Source organism: Terrapene carolina, unplaced genomic scaffold (genome assembly GCF_002925995.2).
Source record: "Terrapene carolina triunguis isolate 2854851 unplaced genomic scaffold, T_m_triunguis-2.0 Scaffold22, whole genome shotgun sequence".
Taxonomy (NCBI): Eukaryota; Metazoa; Chordata; order Testudines; family Emydidae; genus Terrapene; species Terrapene triunguis.
Window position 1 is genome coordinate 5,702,512 of NW_020664373.1, and position 23,253 is coordinate 5,725,764.

Sequence of the window (23,253 nt, forward strand, 5' to 3'; positions counted from 1 at the left end):
TGGATAGTTTGCATTCTGTTTCATAGCAGCTGTTTTCAAGCAGCATTTCTCAAACTTTATTGGTTCACATACCACCTGAAGAACTATTGTGAAGTGAACTGATGGAACATGATGCTCACGTATCGGCAGGGTACATATACCACAGATTGGAACTCTGGGGTTTAGAGCTAGCTTTATGGTTTTAAGTTCTTGTGCAAAGCGTTTGGTTGCTGCCACCTACTGGTGTCGTAGCATAATGCAAAGGGAACAAATTGTAATTCTGACAACACTGCAAACAACTTCCTTAAATATTCAAATAAAATAAATTGTGTAGTAATTTTGATGAACATTATTACTCATGGAAGTGGGGGAGGAACCAACAGTCCCAGCAAACAGTCCCTTGTTTACTGCATGCAGCCAGTGTGCAAGATTTCTTCACACAATGTCTTGTTTATGCACTTCAATGTTGACCGGCACCTCTGCTGCTCCTCCAGTCTGGCATCTCTCCTGAGAATATACTAAGAATTGTGCTAAAATATGTGGTGACTTTATGATGTGTACAAAAAGAACCTGACTGGGCCATGGAATTCAACTCACTTGCAGGAAGAGGCTTGCAAAGATCACAGGGGGGAAAAAATCACATCTGAATAGAACATTGTTTTTAAACTTTTACATTTTTTCCTGTTTCCTCTTCCGTGAATTTTAATTTAAAGAACTTCCATCACTAATTTTGTTAGTTTAAATTATATATTAATTTAAATATAGAGGAAAATTCTGCTTTCTTGTAAAGAGGGACCCAAAGAGAAAATCCATATCTACAACCCTGAACTTTGGGGAAGTTTGGATTTAGATCCAAATGTTACAGCCCGCCCTTATCTCTACAATGGGCCAAGTTAAAATCCTTGCTCCAAACATTACCAAACTTGAGGAAAATTCAGATCCAGATACAATTATGTAGGTATCTAGTTTCCATTAGTGTCTAAATAATCTTTTGTATAAAAAGCATTGGCATAGATTGAAAAATTGATTTATCACCATGTGCTTTTCATTTTGTATCTTGTTTCTCATGCGGCACAGCAGAAAAATTCACTGTAAGTGAACCTGGAATTACTTATTATGATGATTTTGCCTGTAATGCTTAGCGTGTTTTTGTGTGTGTGCAGTGTGTATGTTCTGTATGACTTGCATGCGGAGAAGAGGGTGGCTGAGCTACATTTGATTTTAGTTGGTATCACATTATATATGTTTAATCATTATGGAGTACGTAAGTTTTTGCTATGTCTACTAAACATTATATTCATGGCTGCGGATGACTTCTCAGAAAAACTTTTCTGTAAGCTTCAGCTTTATTATATCTTGATAATGCCCAACAGTACCATTGCAGATTAGGGTCTGTTTGTGTCTCCATTATAAGTTTATTTTCTGGAGATGGCTTAACTCTGCTATTAAAATGCATTTTGAGCTGATACACAGCACATAAAGTCCAAGTTCATGAAGCATGGGTTACATTCTCAAAAGTAGCTGGTGATTTTGGTCCCTCAGTTATTTAACAGCTAGTTTGAGACACCTTAAAACGTCCACTTTTTCAGATAGTGGATTCTCAGAACTTTCTGAAACCAGGCCTGTTTAAGGTGTATCAGCTGACCCAAAATCACGAGTCATTTCTGAAAATGTAGGTCAGTATTTTGTATCCACATTTTTAAGATATGGAGTAAGGTAGTAAAAGATGAGATGCTGCCTCTATACTAGAAATACCAAATTTTATTTTAAATAAAACTTTTCAGTTTCCAACTTTGTTTTACTAAAACCTGTGGCAAATCCCATTACATGAAATCCAAAACATGGTGTTACTTTCTGGTTGTCAAGCTGTTTTTTATGTTGATTTTCTAGTCAAAGGCATGTTCTAACATTTGCCACCTCTCCCAAATTCTGTGGGATTTTCCTGATACACCGCTACCTTGATATAACATGACCCGATATAACACGAATTCGGATATAACGCGGTAAAGCAGTGCTCCGGGGGGGCGGGGCTGCACACTCCAATAGATCAAAGCAAGTTCAGTATAACGCGGTTTCATGTATAACGCGGTAAGATTTTTTGGCTCCCAAGGACAGCGTTATATCGGGGTAGAGGTGTATTATCAGGTGTTTCCGTGGCCTCCAGGCAGCAATAAAAACATTAGTAAGTTGCAACATTATTGTAACATCACTTTTTCATGGCTTCACCATGGTGCATTTTGAGATCAGTTTTTCCGGCCAGACAGATTCCAAAAGATGACAGCCCAAAGCAGAGAGCTTGCAAAGTGCCTCTTATGGTTACAAGGTTTACTTTCGTCTCCTAGATCCATACAAGCCATCCATGTAGTGAAAAATTGCACCAGTGTAACTTGAGTTGGTGTTTAAACTGATACAGTTACACTGGTGCAAAAGGCTCTTGGGACACTTATTTTGATGTAAAAGTGGCTTATATCAATCTAGCTGAAACTGTTCTTAATTGACTTAAACTAATCCAAAGTAAGCTGCTCTTATACTAAAATAAGAGTGTCCATCCAGCCTTTTGCACCAGTTAAAATGTACTACTTCAATTTCACACCTTAAATTATGCTGATGCTATTTTTTCATGTAGACAAAGCAAAAAATGAAATGAGTAGCATAAAAAAACCCACCAATGTCGCACACCATCCTGAGGGCCTCATAGTGGGGCATTACGCAAACATCATCATAGTTTGAATATCGTTTCTTCAGTCCTTTGCTTCCTCTAATTACCTGGAGCTGAGAAGTTTGCTTGTATTTTTGGTAAGGTTGAAATGCATTGTGTTGCATGATGATCTCTACTGGACAATTAAGATGGGAAGCAATGATCCCCGAGAGCTTAGTTCTTTCTTCAAGCTCAAAGACACTTCCGCTGATTTAGGAAGAGATTGGGACACTCCTGATTGAAGGTCTAAATTTCCCAGATAGATATAGATAGTTAGAAACATTAAAATTTGGAGGAGGGTAGACATGGCTTGTTATCAATCGACAAAGGCAAACACTTGGATCCTCTTGCATCTAGTTGATTGAATTCTGGATTCTGCACAGGTCTTTTCACCTTTTGCAAGTCTCAAAATACATTGTTTTCTTAACATTTGAGTTTGTAACGTATATCAGGCTTCCAATGAGGTAAGTCATCTAGGTTAGTGGCTCTCAACCTTTCCAGATTACTGTACCCTTTTCAGGAGTCTGATTTGTCTTTTGTACCCCCAAGTTTCATCTCACTTAAAAACTACTTGCTTACGAAACCAGACATAAAAATTCAAAAGTTTCCCAGCACACTATTACTGAAAAATTGCTTACTTTCTCATTTTACCATATAATTATAAAATAAATCAATCGGAATATAAATATTGTACTTGCATTTCAGTGTATAGTATATAGAGCAGTATAAACAAGTCATAGTAATATGAAATTTTAGTTTGTACTGACTTCGCTAGTGCTTGTTACGTAGCCTGTTGTAAAACTAGGCAAATATCTTGATGAATTGATGTACCCCCTAGAAGACCTCTGCGTACCTGCAGTGGTATGTGTACCACTGGTTGAGACCCATTGATCTAGGTGACAGCTAAACTTCATCATGAAGTTGTCCAGTGGAAGGTTGAAACACATGATTAATTTAATCCTGACCAATGTTTTCTGGTGACAGCAGGTACTGATATTTGAAAACCAGCAGTTGCACACGTGCAGTAGTAATTGGAGGGCTTTCGTGAGCATGACATTATAAGTAATCATGTGGTCCTCTTCATATTACACTCAAAAGGGACTGAGATTCACCTTAGTTCAGAGGATCTGCCCAAGGCCTATGCATCATATATGCCCAGCAGTGGGCTAGCCCTTTGCACTGGGGGGGTGCTTTTCATCCTTCATGAATATTAATGTTTTACTGCCATTCATTAAAATGATTAATCTTTAGGATGCACTTATTAATTAATTGTGCTATTTGTTTGTCGTAGGATATACATTGTGTACTTTCTCCATGGTAATAGGCTGTATGCTTTAATCTTTTTTTTCCAATATACTGTCCATTACCATCCATGCATGTTAAAAAAAACAGTTGCCTTAAAGGGTTGCTTGTTGCAGTTTGATGCAACTCAAAACCACCCCTTGAAATATCACAGCATGGATAGATAGAGGAATGATGTGTTTCTATTTTCCCCCACTTGTGAATGCCACATCTCACTACTCACCTCCCTTAAAACGTTTTTAGTTGCTTTTCTGCTTTCTGTTTTAATTCTGCCTTTGAGGGAAAGAAAATTAAATTTGGAAAGATCATCTGCGATACCTGTGCAATGAGGAAACACTTAAGTAAATCAGTTTGATATCTCTCAGTCTCAAGACATGGAATTTCAAAACATATAGGGCCTTTTGAATGTGCGTAACTTTGCATATGCATTCAGTTCTTGAGCCCTGTCACTTGTGCATGCCCATTTGAGGTTCTACACTGCAATACTCACTTGCATATGCAAAACTATTTTGCATACATTCTGTTATATACTTTATGATATGAAAGTGATTGTCCATACTATTTTTGTTTGAGTTTGCTAGTAAGGGGCAGGGAGAAGGGAAATGTCATATTTTTTTAAGAAAAAACATTTTTCAAAATTTTTTTTTTTTTTTTTTAAATTTTAAAAAATGGCCATCCAGCTCTACTTGTCAGGCTCAGGTCCATTTTGACAGTGTGCCTCATGCTGCAAGTAGAAGCTGTTACTATGGTCTGATTATGCCAGTTTGATTTGTGGTTGGGGGAATTAACGTTTAAAAAAACAAATAAAAACCCCGTACTACCAACAGCAAATTACTTCCTAAATCTTTCCTTTTTAGCTAGGTTAAAAGAAATAGGCATTATGGATATTTCCAATGTGTCACACATTTATAAAGGGATGGTTAATAGGTAAATCCTAATATTAGGATACAGTGTGTATATATGCTGGGGTTGAGGCAGTTTAAGGCTTACCCCATTGGTGGTGGCGGGTCTCTCAGAAATACATTGCATAGTGATGAGATCAGTTTATATTTTCTCTTGTTATGGAGAAATTAGCCATTAACAGCCTTCCTAAATTCTCCAGCAAAGTAACTCCAATCCATTTTACTATTTTTCTAAGTTGCAATAATGTTCCAGCATGTGTAATTGTATTTACATCAACTGTATGTTTGTTTGGGCAGTTTAAGAGATATTAAATTTGCTTTTTATATAATGAATTGTGAGGGATTGCCTCAACCTGACACTTTCTTTAATTTTTCCCCTCCGTTATAGCCGTAACTCTACGCGAAGACAGTGCAAGAAGGTCGGCGAGGCGAGCCAGGCGAGTCTCAGCATGTCTATCCGATTATTCACTGGCTAGTGACAGTGGCGTGTTTGAAGCTTTAAGCAAAAGGTCAGGTGTATAAATGCGCAATAAATTGGAAATGTCCTTTTTCTGCCACATAAAGTCTGCAAAAATAGTTTGTAAATTTCTAAAATAGGTATATTTTTTTTCTTATTGGATACATGATAATGCCCAATATTTAATAATGTAAGAATATTAGGTTAAAATGCTTTAGAAAGAATGGAGGCTGGCTACATGCCATTCCACTGTCATTTTCACAGGTGTTAGTATGTCACTTCCACCTCTGTACCACTCCTGACAACCTATAAGATTTTTTCCCCCTTTTACTTGTAAAATGCTTTTTCCTATTGCTGAAGTATTTTTGCTGTCTCATCCTGTCCTAATACCTTTCTGATTTCAGCGTTTATCATTGTGTATTTTATTTGTATTTTATCAACATGAAAACAATATTTTACAAAATACTAGTTACAATTCTGGAAACAGAAGGGTAACAAAAATGATTAAAGGGAAGGAATAATTGACTTATGTGGAAAATTGTAAAACTAAAATGTATAGCTTGGCCAAATGATGATTAAGGGAAGGATGTATAACAATATACAAGTGTGTAAATACTGTAAAACAGTAATCAAGGAAAGAATATCTGGGGAAAAAAGCATTTTAAAAGTGACGTCTCTTGGACTGTGGAATAGTTTTTCCAGAGAAGCTGTAGAAGGCCCATTCCTTACATCATTTAACACTGGTCTAGTGTAACCACTGGAGAACATATAGCTGAATGTCCTGTAATGGCAGGAGCCTAGCTATGGGTACGTCTACATCGCAATAATACACCTGTGGCTGGCCTGTGTCAGGTGACTTGGGCTTGGGCTGCAGAGCTATAAAACTGCAGTGTACATGTTTGGGTTCAGGCTGGATCCCGGGATTTGGAACCTTTCCCCCTCACAGGGTCCCAGGGCCTGGGCTGGAGCTTTTATGGTCCCACAGCCTGAACCCTGCTAGCCTGAGTCAGCTGACTTGGGCCAGCTGTGGGTGTTGGACTGAAATTTAGACATACCCTAGATTACCTAATGAGCTTTTCCCATGTTTTCTGATTTGCAGTGTTTCAGGTCACAAAACAAGTCACAACGCTTCTATCCATTTTTTTGCATGTTAAATGGATATATCCATTTTATTCATAAAATAAACCCCTCTAAATCAGCGTGTAGGTTACAGTTGGCTTTTTTTCCCCATGTAGGAATGATGATGTTGAAGACCCTGTTTACAGTAGTGATGTTGCTAGTAGTGAAGAACCACAAATACATGTTGGATTCCTGTAAGTAATGATACTTGGGTTCTTCAGTAGATACTGCCCACCAGGATTCTCCTTCTAGGGTCTTATCTATTAAGCTTTGAACACTGAGGGCAGTGCTAGCTGGGTGTGGGCATGAAACAGGCCCTTACTGGACATCATGCGCCAACCACTGCAGTATATTAATACTACCGTCAGGCATTCCATTCAGTTCCCTCTACCTTGGTTGGCAAAGGAGCACCTGGTTTGCCGCACTTTTCCATCCTTCCATCTGTTTCCACAGTATCCTTTTCATTGTTTGGAATTCTTGTGTGAGTAAGAAGATGAGGATTTGTCTCAGTACACGAGATCATCACCCTTTCTCTGGCCCCTTAGTGCCACGTAAGGCACAGTGGAAGACAGGTTTAAGGCTGCCTCCCGTGTATCACCTTGCAAGCCCTGGTACTACGGGGAGGGCTGGTCACAGCACACACTGCTGCAGGGATTTCAGGTAGCACTGCCACCTGTATGACAGCCATGGGCACCTAGACAGGCCACCAAGGCTGTGTTATGCCAGGGGCCTCTCAGCCCCCTGAGCAGTCCTCCACCTAGGCCACGAGTTCTGCTCTGTGCCTCTAAGAGGTGCAGCACAGAATCTCAGCTAATAGGTTTAACTTGTTTGTTCAGTTTCCAAATTCATGTTGACAGGAAAAAGTTACCTTTTATTTATACAGCGCATGAATTAGCGAAAGAATGTAGACCATGGCAAACTGCAACTGATGTTCAGAGGTGTTTATCAATATAGTTACACTGGTACAACTCTTAGGCTAGGTCTACACTGCGGGGGGAGGGGTGTCGACCTAAGATACGCAACTTCAGCTACGCGAATAGCGTAGCTGAAGTCAGCGTATCTTAGATCGATTTACCTGGCCGTGAGGACGGCGGCGAGTCGACCGCTGCCGCTCCCCCGTCGACTCTGCTTCCACCTCTCGCCGCGGTGGAGTTCCGGAGTCAACGGCAGAGCAATCGGGGATCGATTTTATCACGTCTACACTAGACGCGATAAATCGATCCCCGATAGATCGATCACTACACAACCCGCCAGATTGGCGGGTAGTGTAGATGTACCCTTAGTGTGGATGCAGTTAAATCAGTGTAAAGGTGCCTTAGCCCTGTATTAGCTTATTCGCCTTCCCATATGAAAATCGCTCTAGTGGCATAACGCATCTTCATGCTGATACAGCCTCATCTACATTAAGGTGGTTGTACTGCTCTAACTATAGCCATATAATGAAAGCAATACAACTTTTGTGGATAGATTAGCCCCAGTTGTAGCTGAGGGTTGGCAGCATGGGAGCAGGGATGAGATTTTTTTTTTTTTTTTAATGTATTAGTACTTGATTCTTATATTGTTGGTTCTGATAGATTCTTTAGTGTAGTATTGTAATAATATTGTGTTTCTCTTACCAGAATGTGATACCCAGAATCACATTGGATTTCAACAGAGTTTTAACTAACTTCATGCAACCACACGTGCATAAAAGATTTATCTTATTCTAAACAGAGCTGTTTTTCTTCCTTGTAACATTTTTATTCTTCCATCCAAATTTGGCAAGCTAATCACTGAGTTCTGCTAACTTACTCAGGGAATTTATTTTTCCAGGCATGATGGTGGAAGTGAAAGTCTCCTAGTCCATGTGTTAGAGTTGAAGAACTTTACTGGTCCTGTTGTGAAAGAAGGCTGCAAAATGTAAGCTCAAATATCACCAAAGGTCTGATTATTACAGATTGTTACTTATTTTGTTCCACAACCACACATGTATAATAAATCTGGCTAGACGCTGTTTGTATAAAATAGTACAATATTTGGGGAAGAATGAAAATTTATATGTTTTGATAGCCGTCTAGTTTGGGGGGTGAGGGGTAGGGGGTTGTATTAATATTCAGGGACATTAACAAGTGACCATTAAGGAGGAAATAGTTGTCTTAGAGGCCCAATCATGGCAACCTTTACTCGCATAAGTAATGATTTATGACCCTTAGGTAATTGTAATAATCCAGCTGTAAAGCCCAGGAGCACTGTGTAGGTTTTGCAGCTATAAAGACCATTCGGGATAGAATCCATAAAGATAAACTAATTTAAACAAAGAAATTATCTGACAGAGTTTCAGAATGAGGAATTATAGTCTCTCTACATCTGGTCTTATAGCATGACAGTTCATCACTTCCATTCCTTTGCCACAATATAGAGAACATATCCCTACATTTATAATTAGGTGTATTTACAATATTTCTTACCCAATGATACAGAAATTATATTTCTGTATTTAAACATCAGATGAAACTTAGCTGACAATATATCTCTAAATTAATGACAAACAATAGGGGCCATGAAAATTCTGTTGTCTGGTTTTATTTCTGACCAAAGAACTTGCCTGAAAACTTTGGAAAGTTGATGTACTGTAGAATTGTTATGAATGTTGTAAAGTAAATCATTCCAATGGGATTCTTGATATAACATAAAGCCTCTTGATCATAAAGCTTGTTCCTTCCCCTCTTTCCCCTCTCCCCAAAGCTACAGCTAAAAATAATTTCAAAAGAAGTTGGGTCACTATCCTAATGTTAGTCTGCTGCCATATATAGAATACAAAGGTTTGGTTTTCTTGGGAATAGAAGGGGATGGTAAGGAGAAGGTGATCATCTTGTACTGTTGAATGCATGCTCCTGTGTAATAAAAGAGATTTTGATAGTCTCTGAAGAGAGCCATGTATAGTGACAGTCATCCAGAAAGGTAGTGACTATTAATTTGGGCTTGGAGTTTCATCGGTGAAAGAAGCAAGTAAGGGATTGTCAATCGTAAGGCACCCTCCGTGACTTTTTTTTTTCTTCCCCTCCTGCCTAACTTTTCAGGCAAAACTCCGAGGTGGGGGGCGGTGACAGGACACAACAACAGTAGCTATATTGTAACGTCTCCAGGTTAATCAGTAGTGTTGGAAAGTGGAAGAACTGCTCAACTTTGTGTTTCTTTCACTTAACGAATGCAAGACTAAACTCCCTTAATGAAGAGATGCAAGTGTGTGTCGTGAATGTAGAAATTACATTTATTTTTATTGTTCAGTTTGATTTTTAGAAACTTAAAAAATAATTTGAACCTAGCTTTCTTTATTTCAGTTGTGCTGTTTTTTGCTTGTTTTGCTGTTCCCAGACATGTTCGAGTTTACTTACCTCCACTGGAGTCAGGCACACCAACCACTTACTGCTCTAGAGCTTTGGAATTCCAAACTCCATTAATATTTAATGAAGTTTTCCGAATCCCTGTGCATTCAAGTGCATTGAAATTAAAATCGCTGCAGCTGTATATTTGTTCAGTTGACCACCAGCAGCAAGAAGAACTTTTGGTAAGTGGTCTATTTTTCCTGAAAAATAGTATGGTATTGTTAATAAAAGTAACTTCCATATCAGCAAAGGACACCAAAAGTACTAATTTTTTTTCTTAAGCATAAGAGAAGTGTAGCTGGAATTTGAAGGGAGTGATATGGAGCATCTCTTTGGATTAGTCATAATCAGGGCTATTTTTCTGTGTAGATAACAAGAATAACTGATGTAATTGTTTGTTTGAGGTTTGTCTTATAAACAAGAAGTACAGGCAGTCCTCAGACTTAGGACACAATTGGTTCCTGAAAATTGTGGCGTAAGTCTAAATGTCATAACTCGGAACCGCAGTCCACTCCATTGCGGGACCCAGCGTCGTAAAGTCTAAACCAATTGTCATAAATCGAATCAGGGTGTCAATTCAGAAGCATCGTAAGTGCTGTTCATTGTAAGTCAAACGTCGTAAAGTCAAGGACTGCCTGTAATTAAATATAATTTAAGGATGGGATTTTCAAAAGCCATTTTCAAAGTCAGTGGGCTTGTGCTCCTCGTTCACTTAAGAATTTTTGAAAATCCCCCTTTAAATGTTTAAAAGAAATTAGCTAAAAGGAAAGAGTTACTGGTCTTGGAGAATGCCAACATTTTAATATTACTTGCTGTATATTTGTGGTGTTACAGGCAGTCCTCGACTTTACGACGTTCGACTTATGTTGACTTACAATGCTTCTGAATTGACACCCTGATTCGACTTACGACAATACTTTATGACGCTCGGTCCTGCAATGGAGAGGATTGCGGTTCCAAGTTACAATATTTAGACTTACAATGCAATTTTCAGGAACCAATTGTGTCACAAGTCCGAGGACTGCCTGTATTTCATCACTTTTTTAATGCAGAGCCTTACTAAAATGAATAGAATGCTGGTGCCACTGATTCCTGTGAGACTTGGTAGATTAAGAATACTAATAATATATTATTACTTAGAAAATTGTGTTGGAAAAGGTAAAAGAATTATATAGTTGCTGCTGCCACCAAAGGTTGACAAAAGAACAGTTCAAAGTGTTGTATACAAACCATCCTTTCTTAGTGGCCTGTAAATGGATATTCCTACATACTCTTTCAGTTGTGAAATTGTCCTTCATACTCATAGTGGTGACCTCCTGTGTTGTCATTCCAAAAACTGTCCAAAGAAGAAGATCACAGCCTTCTTTCTCCATGCCTTTGATCCATGTATCATGTTCATCTTTCTCTGCCACCATTGATGCCTGCGTTCTCTTCCCCTATGAGTGATTTTTCCCACAGAAAAAATTCAAAGCTCAATTCAGCCTTGATTAAACAAGAGAACATAAGAATGGCCGTACTGGGTCAGACCAAAGGTCCATCTAGCCCAGTATCCTGTCTACCGACAGTGGCCAATGCCAGGTGCCCCAGAGGGAGTGAACCTAACAGGTAATGATCAAGTGATCTCTCTCCTGTCGTCCATCACCACCCTCTGACAAACAGAGGCTAGGGGCACCATTCCGTACCCATCCTAGCTAATAGCCATTAATGGACTTAACCTCCATGAATTTATCCAGTTCTCTTTAAACCGTGTTATAGTCCTAGCCTTCACAACCTCCTCAGGCAAGGAGTTCCACAAGTTGACTGGGCACTATGTGAAGAACTTCCTTTTATTTGTTAAACCTGCTGCCCATTAATTTCATTTGGTGGCCCCTAGTTCTTATATTATGGGAACAAATATATCTTTTTTTGAGATGAGACCACATCTGTACGGAGTATTCAAGATGTGTGTGTACATGGATTTATATATGGGCAATAAGATATTCTCCGTCTTATTCTAGATCCCCTTTTTAATGATTCCTAACATCCTGTTCGCTTTTTTGACTGCCGCTACACATTGCATGGACGTCTTCAGAGAACTATCCACAATGACTCCAAGATCTTTTTCCTGATTAGTTGTAGCTAAATTAGCCCCCATTGTATTGTATGTACAGTGGGAGTTATTTTTCCCAATGTGCATTACTTTACATTTATCCACATTAAATGTCATTTGCCATTTTGTTGCCCAACCACTTAGTTTTGTGAGATCTTTTTGAAGTTCTTCACAGTCTGCTTTGGTCTTAACTATCTTGAGCAGTTTAGGATCATCTGCAAACTTTGCCACCTCACTTTTTACCCTTTCTCCAGATCATTTATGAATAAGTTGAATAGGCTTGGCCCTAGGACTGACCCTTGGGGAACACCACTAGTTACCCCTCTCCATTCTGAAAATTTACCATTTATTCCTACCCTTTGTTCCCTGTCTTTTAACCAGTTCTCAATCCATGAAAGGATCTTCCCTCGTATCACATGGAGAGAGAAACTAAGAAATGTTGTTCTTCGAGTGATTGCTCATGTGTATTCCACAGTAGGTGTGCGTGCTCGCCACATGCACCGGTGTCGGAAGTTTTTCCCCTAGCAGTACCCGTAGGGGAGCGCCCCTAGCAACCCCTAGAGTGGCGCCTCCAAGACACGGTATAAAGGGCGCTGCGTGCTCCCCCCACCCTCAGTTCCTTCTTGCCGCCAGTGAAGGTGCTTCGGAACTGCTCTGCTCCAGCTTTGCTGTAGCTTGTCCCCAGAACTCTTGTTTGTTCAGTGTATGTGACCTGTAGTTAGTACTCGATTAGTTTTAGTTTAGTTTAGCTAGTGCGCCCGGGTTTTAAGTTGTGCGACACTTGTAGGCGCCCGATGCCAGTGAGTGATCCGCACGTGGACTGTTTACGCTGTTTGGGTGAAACTCATCTCAGCAATCGCTGTAAGATTTGCAAGTCATTTAAGCCTCGGACCGACAGAGAGAGAGAGACTTTAGGCTGTAGGTCGGTGCGCGGCAACCTCCCCGGTGCCATCTACTAGTCGGCATCGCTCCCCATCCATGGGGCACGTCAAGAACTGAGGGTGGGGGGAGCGCGCAGTAGGGGCACTCCCCTACGGGTACTGCTAGGGGAAAAACTTCCAACACTGGTGCACGTGGCGCGCACGCACACCTATTGTGGAATAGACATGAGCAACACATCTCAAAGAACACCAGTTACGGAAAAGGTAACTGTCTTTTCTCCCAAGTAGCCCTAGACTTCACGGATATAGGAAAGAAATAAAGGTATGAAAGTTACTGTATAGCTTCTATCTTGCAGTCCTTGTTTGACTCAACTAATCTTTCTCTGACTGTCAGAGCTTTCTCCTGGAGGAATGTTTGTGCCTTTAAAAAAACAAATACAAACCTCTGTAATAGGACCCTCCACCTTTGATGTTTAGTGTCAGTATCTGCAAAAGATGTTTTTCTCTAGTATTGAGCCAAAATAAATATCAGCTGTGGACCAAGGCAGTCCTTTTTTTGATGATGCAACAAATATACCAAATGAATAGTGTCTTCCTTTGTGGTGTGCAATATTGACATAAAATTGTTATATCCTCCATAATTTATTTCCCAATATTTTTTATTTTGTTCATTTCAAAGTCATTTGTCCCTTGTCCTCTGTCCATCTGTTTAAATAGAGCCCCGGGGAACTTTTGGCATGGAAACACAATAAAATAAATACTTTACATGTTTTCTAATTAACTCTTTTTTTAAATCTGCTTAAAGTTAAATTAAAATTTCTGAACACATTTACTAACTTACTGTATTGTTAGAGACACTTCTTCAGCCAACCTGTATTGTGAGAGATCTAAGCCATACTTTTTACATAACTCATTTCAATGAAAGAGACCCCTGCTGGTAGGCTCATAGCATAGAAATGTAAAGTCCCATTGCTAGCTAGATAAAGGCATACGTTGTAGATGGGTGAATTAGGCTAAATACACTTCATCCCTCTTTGTTGCCCCCTTGAATTTTGGAGCATCTAAAGGTGACTTACAAAGGAAACAAATTTTGTTTATTCCCTATTTGGCTTCTTTATGATGTATTAGGAAAGCGTGAAAATTTTTACTACTTGTTTTTTACATAGCAATTCTGGTCTTGTCTATCTCGTCTCTCTTCTCCTCCCTTCTCCCCCTCCCCCCACCCCGATGAATGGAAAACTGGTAGAATTATAACATCAGAGAGATCTTGCAAATGAAACTTGATTAACTGAGAACAGTAGTGATTTTTATTCAGATTAATTTTTTTCATTAATGACAATTTACTCAAATATATGAGTAAACCCTTGAGCGAAAAGCTGTCTTTGTAAAAGATTAAGAGCTCAGATTGCTAACACAGCATCCAGTAAACCTCAGGAACATCAAACTTAGCAATTAGACTCTTAATTTAAAAAAAACAAAACCCTTCTCTTTTGTGGGGATGGGGGATGGGAAGAAAGTATTTTTTTTTTATACATCATAAATAAGCAAAACAAGGGAGACTTTATCATTTTTTTCCATTGCAAGTTACCCGTAAGGTGCACTATTTTGATGCAGTATTTCTATTAAATGGGATAGTTCTGTGAATGGGAAGTGGTATATTGTTTTCTTTGCTTATTTTGGCCTATCATTTTTACAGGGCATTGCTCAGATTAGCCTGGCTGATCATGAGAGTTCCACTGAGATGCAGCTTCATTGGTATCCCGTCCAGATATTCACTGGTTCAGACCCACAAAGGGCGAAGGACAAAAATCAGTGTGAAGAAAGCACTCCACAGAGTTCTAGAAATACGACTACAGTGAAATCGGTATGGCCAGGAAGGAGCAGTTTGTTAACTTTAAGTGGAGCCTCATCCTCTACACGTTTGTTTGTGTTCCTGTGTGGAATTTGTATACTATCTGCACACATAGGTGAAATTTTAACTTTGTTTTTGTTGGAGGGGTTACCGTCAAAAGAAAAAAATCAATGTTCTATTACAATAGAATGCTAAATCATATGTGCATGGATAATCAAAGCAGAAGAAATGTGCGTCTTGAAAAGAGGTCTGATTTTTCCCTGCTAAATTGTTCAAATAATCTGCAGCATTTAGGCTGCAGAAAAAGGGTCATCGTACAAAGTTTCAGAACCACTGAATTTTAGTAGAAAATATAGCTTTCTAATGTGGGAGAGTGCTTTGTGTTCTGTTAATGGTAGTATTTGATGATGATTTAAAAACCAGTATTTTGAAAGTATTTTATAAAATAGAAGTAGCAAACTTATTTTTTTCAGTGTAAGGAACACTGCATTGTAACTGGTTAATTCCTTTCTGTGTGAAAGACTATTAGTATTAGGCTGTGTTTTCTTCCAGTTGTATACACTAATACTCCTCAAGAATCTGAAAATATCTTACATTTTGCAGAATCTTTAAAAGAAATCACAAATCTTATCCAGTTTTTCACACTTTGCTAGAATAAAGGCTCAGATCCTCCAAGCACTTATGCAAGTGCTCAACCCTAATCCTATTACTGCTATTTAAAATAAACTTAAAACATTCACCCTTTCCCAATGAAAGGCTGCCACCTCTTTGGGGAGTTCCAGTAACTGAACAGCATTTATGTTTTGGTCACCTGGTGAGTATAAAGTCATGATTCAGGACACACTTCTTTTATTCTGAATACTCCATAAAAGCTAAGTGCTGGTTGAAGCTGTTCCATTTGAAGCCCATTTTCTCTTTCAGGATGCAGTGACAGCCCTATTAGCTAGGACCACAGCTCAGCTGGAAGCAGTGGAGAGAGAGCTGGCAGAAGAGAGAGTGAAATTGGAGTACACAGAGGAAGAAATCCTAGAGATTGAAAGAAAGGAAGATCAGGCAGAAGCTGTATCAGAGAGGTAAAAATATTAGGTTAAACCCTGATCAAAAAGAATTTGTAAGATCTTGGCTGAAGTTTACACTGTGGTTCTGTCCTCAAATACAACTGTAAAAACAACAGACCTTACTCTGAGTTCTGCTCCCTGCCTGTTTTCAGTGTATAAGATCATTACAGCCTATCATCACATGCAAGCAGGAAGGAACCCAGCTTACCTCTCAGATCCCAGGTTGAGTTTGCAGTGATGGCAGCTAGGAAGGGGGTGGAAAATGTCTTTTGGTTACAAACGTCTTTTGGTTACAAACTGAGTACATGTAGCATGGAGATATTATGAAACAGAAAGCAGGGAACCCTGCAATGCCATTGTTGCAGTCACTTTCTAGAATATAATTTGCACTTTAATTAAAATTCTGTCGTATTCCTGAAGGGAAGTTTAAATAAAACTGCATGTTGCAGAGGAAACAAAATTGAAAAGTAGACAGTTCATGTCCTGACCTTGCAAAAACCTATACACGTGTGTTCAGGATTGGGCCATACACATTTATGTGTTTAAATTGTTTATATATGACATTGTACAAAAATTAGAAATGAGTTGTTCACACTATAAAAGGATGCATTTTCTGGTGAAAGGGGGAGGGAGGGAGGGATTGATTTTATTATACATTAACAATCCCACAGTATTCTATTCTCCTAACTACTCTCACTTACTTACAATAAGAGCAAAAAGATCCAGTTTGGACACTAGAGATACTACAGTGCTATCAACTGGACAGGGTAGGGAATGTGCAAAAATTAAGGACATTCACAACACTGATTCCATGGAGCATTTTACTGAATTTTATAAAACCCCATAACTCTCTTGTAAAATGCAGCATGGGTGGATTACAACTGTCAGCAGAGTGTCATCATGCTTCTGAGAGTTTTCTTGTTATGGTGATTCCTTTTTGAAATACTCAACTAATCCTGAATTTATTCATATATAGAGTAACATTTTCAGAAGTGCCTGAGTGACTTAAGGGCTTATGTTGATATGACATGAGTGAAGATATGTTGTCCACATGGATTTCACTGTTGGTACGCTTATACCCCATGTACATGAGATTGGATACTTTTTGCCAGCAGTGTCCATTTAGGCTGTATCAGCCCTAGATGTCCTCACATCCTCCATCTGAGGATATAAAGGGCAGAGTGGGCCCAACTATCCCTTAGTTCTTTCTTACTACCTGTGGCAGTGAGATGGAACCCCTGCAGTGTCCACCTTTTCTCTGCACAGTGAACTAGTGTTATTTATCTTCGTTAATTGCCTGTTGGCAATATATATACTATAAAAAGTTAATGACGTCTTAAATAAGATTCACATATGCTAGAAAACTTCAGTTAGGCTAGCGATATGTAATAGAAATGTGGCAGAAGCGAAATCTCTAGAATTCAAGACCTATCTCTTGTACAATATTTTGATGTCTATTGACCGGCACTCCCAGTGTCTACTGTGCAGAGGAGAGGGACACATTCTGGGGCAATGTTCCATTTTTCAATCTTTCTCCAAGCGCACACCTCAAGAGATCAATGTAAGCCTCTTCAGACATTGAGTGGAAGACTACAGGCCTCAGCTACCTGGTCAGTCTCTCTCTGTTCGTGCTCGGAGAGCCAAGATTCCACCCTGAGCTCTCAGGCCCCATCTTCTCAGAGTTTTCATGTGTCCATCACTATCTTGGCATCCTCTGACAGGCAGAAAGGAGCACCACCCACCTGTTCCCATCAATCCTATCGTGTAACACCTGTCAATTAAAAATGCCTTATTAATAGCCTTTACCTCAGCTTAAAGGGTAGGGTGGACTCAGGCCCTCATGTTCTCCTTGTACAGTGTTTCATAAGGACAGGGTCACTGTCAGGCCTCATTCCAAGTTACTGCCCAAAGTTGTCTGTGTTTCATATAAACCAATCCATTCACCTCCCATTTTTTTCCCCAAGCCTCACTTAGCCCCAGAGGAAGCCAACCGTCACACACTTGTAGTAAGAGCACTGTCTCTTTACATTGACAGGACAAAATCATTCAGGAACATACTTAAGACTATTTGTCATCTTTGCAGGTAGAGCTAAAGGATATCCTGTATCCTTACAGAGGTTATCTAAGTGGATCTCCAACTGTATAAGGACATGCTAGGAGTTAGCCAGGTTAGATCTGCCTGATCATATTAGAGTTTATTCCACTGGGGCTCAGGGACGTTCTGCTGCTTGTTTGAACAATGTCCCTGTACATGAAATTTGTAGGGCACTATATGGAGCTCGGGCCATGCCTGTACAAGACACTATTCTTTGGTAGAAGCTTCCAAATCAGATGCATGTTTTTTGGAAGGGCTGTTCCACAGTCACTAGCATCCATCTCCACGCAAACAGATAATGACTTGTTAATCACCAAGAATGGAATCTACACGGACAATCACTTGAAGAACAAATAACGGTTACTTACTCTATGGTAATTGTGGTTCTTTGAGATGTGTTGTCCACATGGATTCCATGACCCACCTTCTCTCCTCGCTACTATGGAGTCCTACTTCTGAGATTCTGTTTTGGTGAAGGAACTGAGGGATGGTTGGGCCTACTCAGCCCTTTAAGCTTAGGGCAGATGGTGCAAGGGTATCTAGGATGCAGGCATGGCTCCAATTGATCAATGGCCAAAAGAGTCCGATCTTGCACGTATGAGGTGCATGTGCACCAGGAGTCGAATCTGTGTGAACAACCCATAGTGAAGAACCAGTTACTGCAGGTAACTGACCATACTTTCCATTTTCAAAAATGACTGTCATTTATGAGCCTAAGCCTCATTGAAAGCCAGTGGGATTTAGGGTCCTAAAATACTTAGGCACTTCTGAAAATTTTACTGAGTCCAATATGGAAATTTATTTAAATAATGTTGAACTAGGTTTTATGAAGCCTATAAATGGACACAAAATTCTGATCTACATATCTAGTAAACTAAATTACCTAAAACTGGAAAGCCTGTGCATCAACTTGTGCATATTTCTGAAAACAACATTGCTATCAGATGTTTAGATTATCAGAGATTAAATATGACCAAAATTTTGAATTATTCTAACAAAAGGAGTACCTTTTTTCTTGAATTGTTACCACTTTTCTTGACTGCAGGTTTGTTCCAACTTTAATCCTCTTAGTTTCTTAGACAGCCATTCAGATTTAAGGACCTTCATCCCAGAATTGCTACTTCACCTGTTAGTTATTTTATTTTTCAGCTCCATTCTGCTTTTACATCATTGCAGACTAATCTGTTCAATTCTTTTGTGGTCCTGATGAGATACCAGCTGCTAGAAAGTGCTAAAGGTGTCCAAAGTAAACCATGACTCTTTTTCCTGGCATATATTACTATAGCAAGATCCTTTCACCCTCTGCCACCCACAACTTTGCTAAATCAGTACACACAGGAAGTGGAGCCTAGAAATTCCCAGAGAACCCATTTTAGAAATAGGTAATCCATCCAGATCTGGTTCTGAGAACTTCTCACAACTCAAAAATTGTGGTAAGAATTTGTTTGCAGTGGAGGACAAAATTTACTATGCTGTTTGGGGAACAGGGGAGTACCAAGAAGATTGTTATGGAGTAAAGTTAAACTGCATTTAATTGTCCTCAAAATAGAGAACTAGTTTTTGCATAACCCAAACCATTGCTAAATTAAGGAAAGCAATTTAATAGAATTAAAGTGCAACATGCAGTCTGGTATGGTAGCACATATTAGCAAAACTTACTTTATTAACAGGGCAGAACTTGCCCAGAGTGGACATAGTGGAATCCCTGGACTCTACCATATTGGCTAAAACAAGTTCCTCTCTATTTTGAGTGACTCATCTGGGCATGCACTTCAAATGGCAAACTCATGAGATCATGCTTCTGTTTCACAAGCTCGCACAACTTTTTCTGTTGTTAGCACTTGATACAGTATTTGCTTCTCATTCAGATGTATGGGTCTCAACATTTTGCTGCAGGTGTGCAGAATGGGGCATCATATCCACGGACAAATTCTACATAAAAGATTTAATTCCTTGTGGCACATTCCCTAGATGTTCTAGAAGTGAAAGACACAGTCAGTTTCTCTATACTGATAAGATGCCTTTAGTGGCTGCATTCAGACTTTCTTTGCTGTATGCAACAATGAAGATTTTTGCTATTTTTTCCCTGGCTTTTGAAAGAAGGGCAATTCAGCAGTTAGTACCTTAAATATGTTGACATGCTTGAACCTTTATGTCTTTTATATATGAGTGAAGAACATAGCTGATAGGTGGTATGAGCTCCAGGGTTGTCCATTTTTGAAACTCATTGTGAGATATGGGAGAAGGAGAGATGTCAGTGGTCTGTAAGACCTTTGCCCTTTTAGTTTCTTTAGGGACATATGGGCTGAGAATCCCAGTTAGATCAATGAAGTTGCTTTAAAGCTGCATCTTACTTCTCAAGAGTCAGTAAGTGAACAACTTATTTTAGTATTACTGTTTTTGCATCAGAAAGATGTGCAGGTTACTGGCTTTGTCTTGTAGAAACAATTTTTTTCATCTTTCCTACCAACAAATTAGCCATAAAGGTTAGTCTTTAACTTTATTTTCAAAATTAGGACCTCCTTTTATATAGCAAGTACTTTTTTAGTCTCAACTCCTGGAATGACCCACTTGAAAGAAAAGAAACCTCTTTTGCCGATGCCAAGGATAGTATAGGCCCTTAAATATTGTTTATCCATTTTTCTTTTTGCTTTGGCTTGTATTAAAAAGATATTTTTAGGTTAGGGTTTTATAGTCTTAGATAAAAGTTGCATGAGGAAGGCTGCTTCATTATGCAGTGTATAATCAACCTGTATTTATTGATGCAGAAATTCTCAGCAAAAAACACTGTGGCTGGACTTTAAAAAGTGACTGCATAATTGTAGGTCTAGTAACAATACTTGTAGTTATTCAAGGTAAGATAATGACATGGGCAACCAAATCTCCTACTATCGGATGTACGTTGCAAGCATCAGGAATTGTCCAACCTCCAACTGGCTAAGGATCTGCTGCTGGAGGCATTATACCAGATTAACTGTACCAACAGCCTGATCTGGTATAGCTAGATCTATTTAAGAAAAGGAGCAGGTCCCAGAAAGATGGACCTGAACCATTTAAAAAATAAAAATAAAAAGTGTGTTCTCCAAAACCAGCTACGTGGTGCGATGAGTTCCTCGGGTACTGCTCTGTAAAACAGAAAACCAACAGCGAGATTTTATACAACCCTCCCATTGCCCACTTTATACAGAGTCTTGATATTGAATATTACATCACAAAATGCCCTCATAAACTGCATAACTAAAGTGTTCTGTATTCTTCTGCCTTTTAATTACACGATGTTCCTTTCTTTTCATGTTATATAAGAGATTTTAAAAAGAGGAACTGGCCACTTTCTTTATGGTGTTCATAATTTTGAAAACCTTCAGTTAGCGCTCCTCTTGCTCTTCTGTTTTACAAGCTAAATAATCCAGTCTTTGCAGTCCTTTATTTTATACATCACTGTTTTTCATGCTGTTAGTTTGTTGTGTGAGAGAGGCATTTTGTCCTTTTATTTATTTTAATGCTCTTTTCAAGGCTGGGAAGTGACTTTCTGGGAGGACTAGAAAAGCTGGTTCTTTCACGAAAGAGTTGAAATTGATTGCTTGTCTGTATACCTTAGAGGTCCAAATAGAATAATCACCTCATTCAAGTGGAATGAATCAGAACTGCAGGAACAAAATTTTTGAAAAGGCAAATTATCCTTGAAGATTTGGATGTTGAAATTCATTAACATGGCACATATTTTTGCACAATTCCATCACATTTCTTAGAGTTCCTTGAAATGTTCTGTCCTTAGGAGTTGGCAAGCAGAATCTGTTGACAGTGGATGTAGTAATTGCACTCAGACCAGCCCACCTTATCCAGAGGCATGTTGTGGCGATTCGTTACGTGGACATACGTTTGCAGTTCAGGCAGGTCAATACAGTTCTGGGAAAGTGCAACCTCCGCCCCTAAAAGTAAGTAGAGAAAACACTGTACTCTTGAAGATTGGCAAATGCCTAGCGCACAGCGTATTACTTGCACTAGCTGAACTCGTGTTATCTGATCAGAAAATAAAATCAGAGCTGCATCGAAAACCCTGACACATTGTTGTCTGCAATGCTGAAAATCATAATCTATATTGAGTTGTTCAACTTACTCTTTCTAGTTACTTTTGAGGGAAAACTGCATGTTTTCTCTTAATTTTACTTCCTATAATTGGATACTTGTCCAGTTTCTTGTTGAACAGAATCACTTTGTCAGCTCGTAAGGTGAAATATTTTTGCTCCTGCATAATGAGTGAGTAGGGACCTACACTCAGTAACTGTGTGTTCCCTAGAAGTGTTGTGGAGAAGGCCATCCCCAAATGCAAGTACTCGTACCAATGTCACATTCATGCAAGATTTTTAAAATGTAAAAGCGGAAAGGTTAAGTTTGTTACCTTGCTTTCACTTTGTTAAAATAAACATAGCTGGTTTTCAGACCAAATTTGGTGGATTGAAGGCTGTACGTCATTTAAAATGTTTTGTTTGAGGAGTTAAGACATGGACTAGGTCCCCAGCTAGTGTAAATCAGCAATGGAACTGCATCTGTTTACACCTACTGAGGATCTGGCCCTGTCAGAGTGTGATACACCATTCAGTGTCACATTGTGATTGAGCCATACTGAACAGTTAAGTGAGCCATCTAAAAATTTGGAGGCTTGGTTCAAAGCTTATATGTTCAGGTTCTCCAAATGCTTTGAGGTTTTTCTGTGATATCGTCAAAAAAAAGTTTCCTGGTTCCCTGTGACTGACTTCTCCCTACCTTTTTAATGACTTAGTTGTGGGGTTACTCCCTTCCTGAGAATCAGCACAGTTTTCTGAAAAGTGATTTAGTTCTCTCTGGTTTCAGAGTAGCAGCCGTGTTAGTCTGTATCCGCAAAAAGAACAGGAGTACTTGTGGCACCTTAGAGACTAACAAATTTATTAGAGCATAAGCTTTCGTGGGCTACAACCCACTTCTTCGGATTGTCCATTGAGATAAGAGCTTAGGCAGCTGTCCGGTCCAACAGAGTGCCTGTGCTATTTGATGATGTGGCTATAGGATGCTACATGTTAATCTCCTGATGGTTTAAGGCCCAGCAGAAAGGCTGTTAGCACTTGCAAACCAGTCCCACTATCTTGAATTGTATGGTTTTAGAATGATGGTTTCTTAATTGAGAGATGATTCATGAACTGGACATATTAATTAAAACTAGATCCATAACTTACATGGCAAGTTTTTCTGCTTTTGTTGTAGAAGAGAACATTGGAGTAAATGTACTGTTTTTGGCTGTGATTCTAGGTGGATAAAGAGACTAACACAGAAGATCTCTTTCCAGAAGAAGTCGCTATTCTTCCAAAAGAGAGAACCTGCCGCAGGCCCCGTGGTTCTGCTTTTGTTCGTAGTAGCACTATTGTTCGATCACAAACCTTCTCACCTGGCGCACGAAGTCAGTATGTTTGCAGAGTGAGTCG

General features: G+C 39.2%; 1 protein-coding gene across 1 annotated transcript in view; it reads left to right on the top strand.

Annotated features, from left to right (window-relative positions):
- LOC113406072 (protein WWC3-like) overlaps nucleotides 1-23,253 on the top strand; it is a 103,926-nt gene that overhangs the window by 73,962 nt on the left and 6,711 nt on the right. The window contains exons 11-18 of the mRNA XM_026648399.1: nucleotides 5,270-5,390; nucleotides 6,574-6,651; nucleotides 8,270-8,356; nucleotides 9,812-10,004; nucleotides 14,489-14,656; nucleotides 15,566-15,717; nucleotides 21,573-21,732; nucleotides 23,081-23,245. Of these exons, the coding sequence (XP_026504184.1) occupies nucleotides 5,270-5,390; nucleotides 6,574-6,651; nucleotides 8,270-8,356; nucleotides 9,812-10,004; nucleotides 14,489-14,656; nucleotides 15,566-15,717; nucleotides 21,573-21,732; nucleotides 23,081-23,245 (1,124 nt within the window). The remainder of the gene's footprint in view (nucleotides 1-5,269; nucleotides 5,391-6,573; nucleotides 6,652-8,269; nucleotides 8,357-9,811; nucleotides 10,005-14,488; nucleotides 14,657-15,565; nucleotides 15,718-21,572; nucleotides 21,733-23,080; nucleotides 23,246-23,253) is intronic.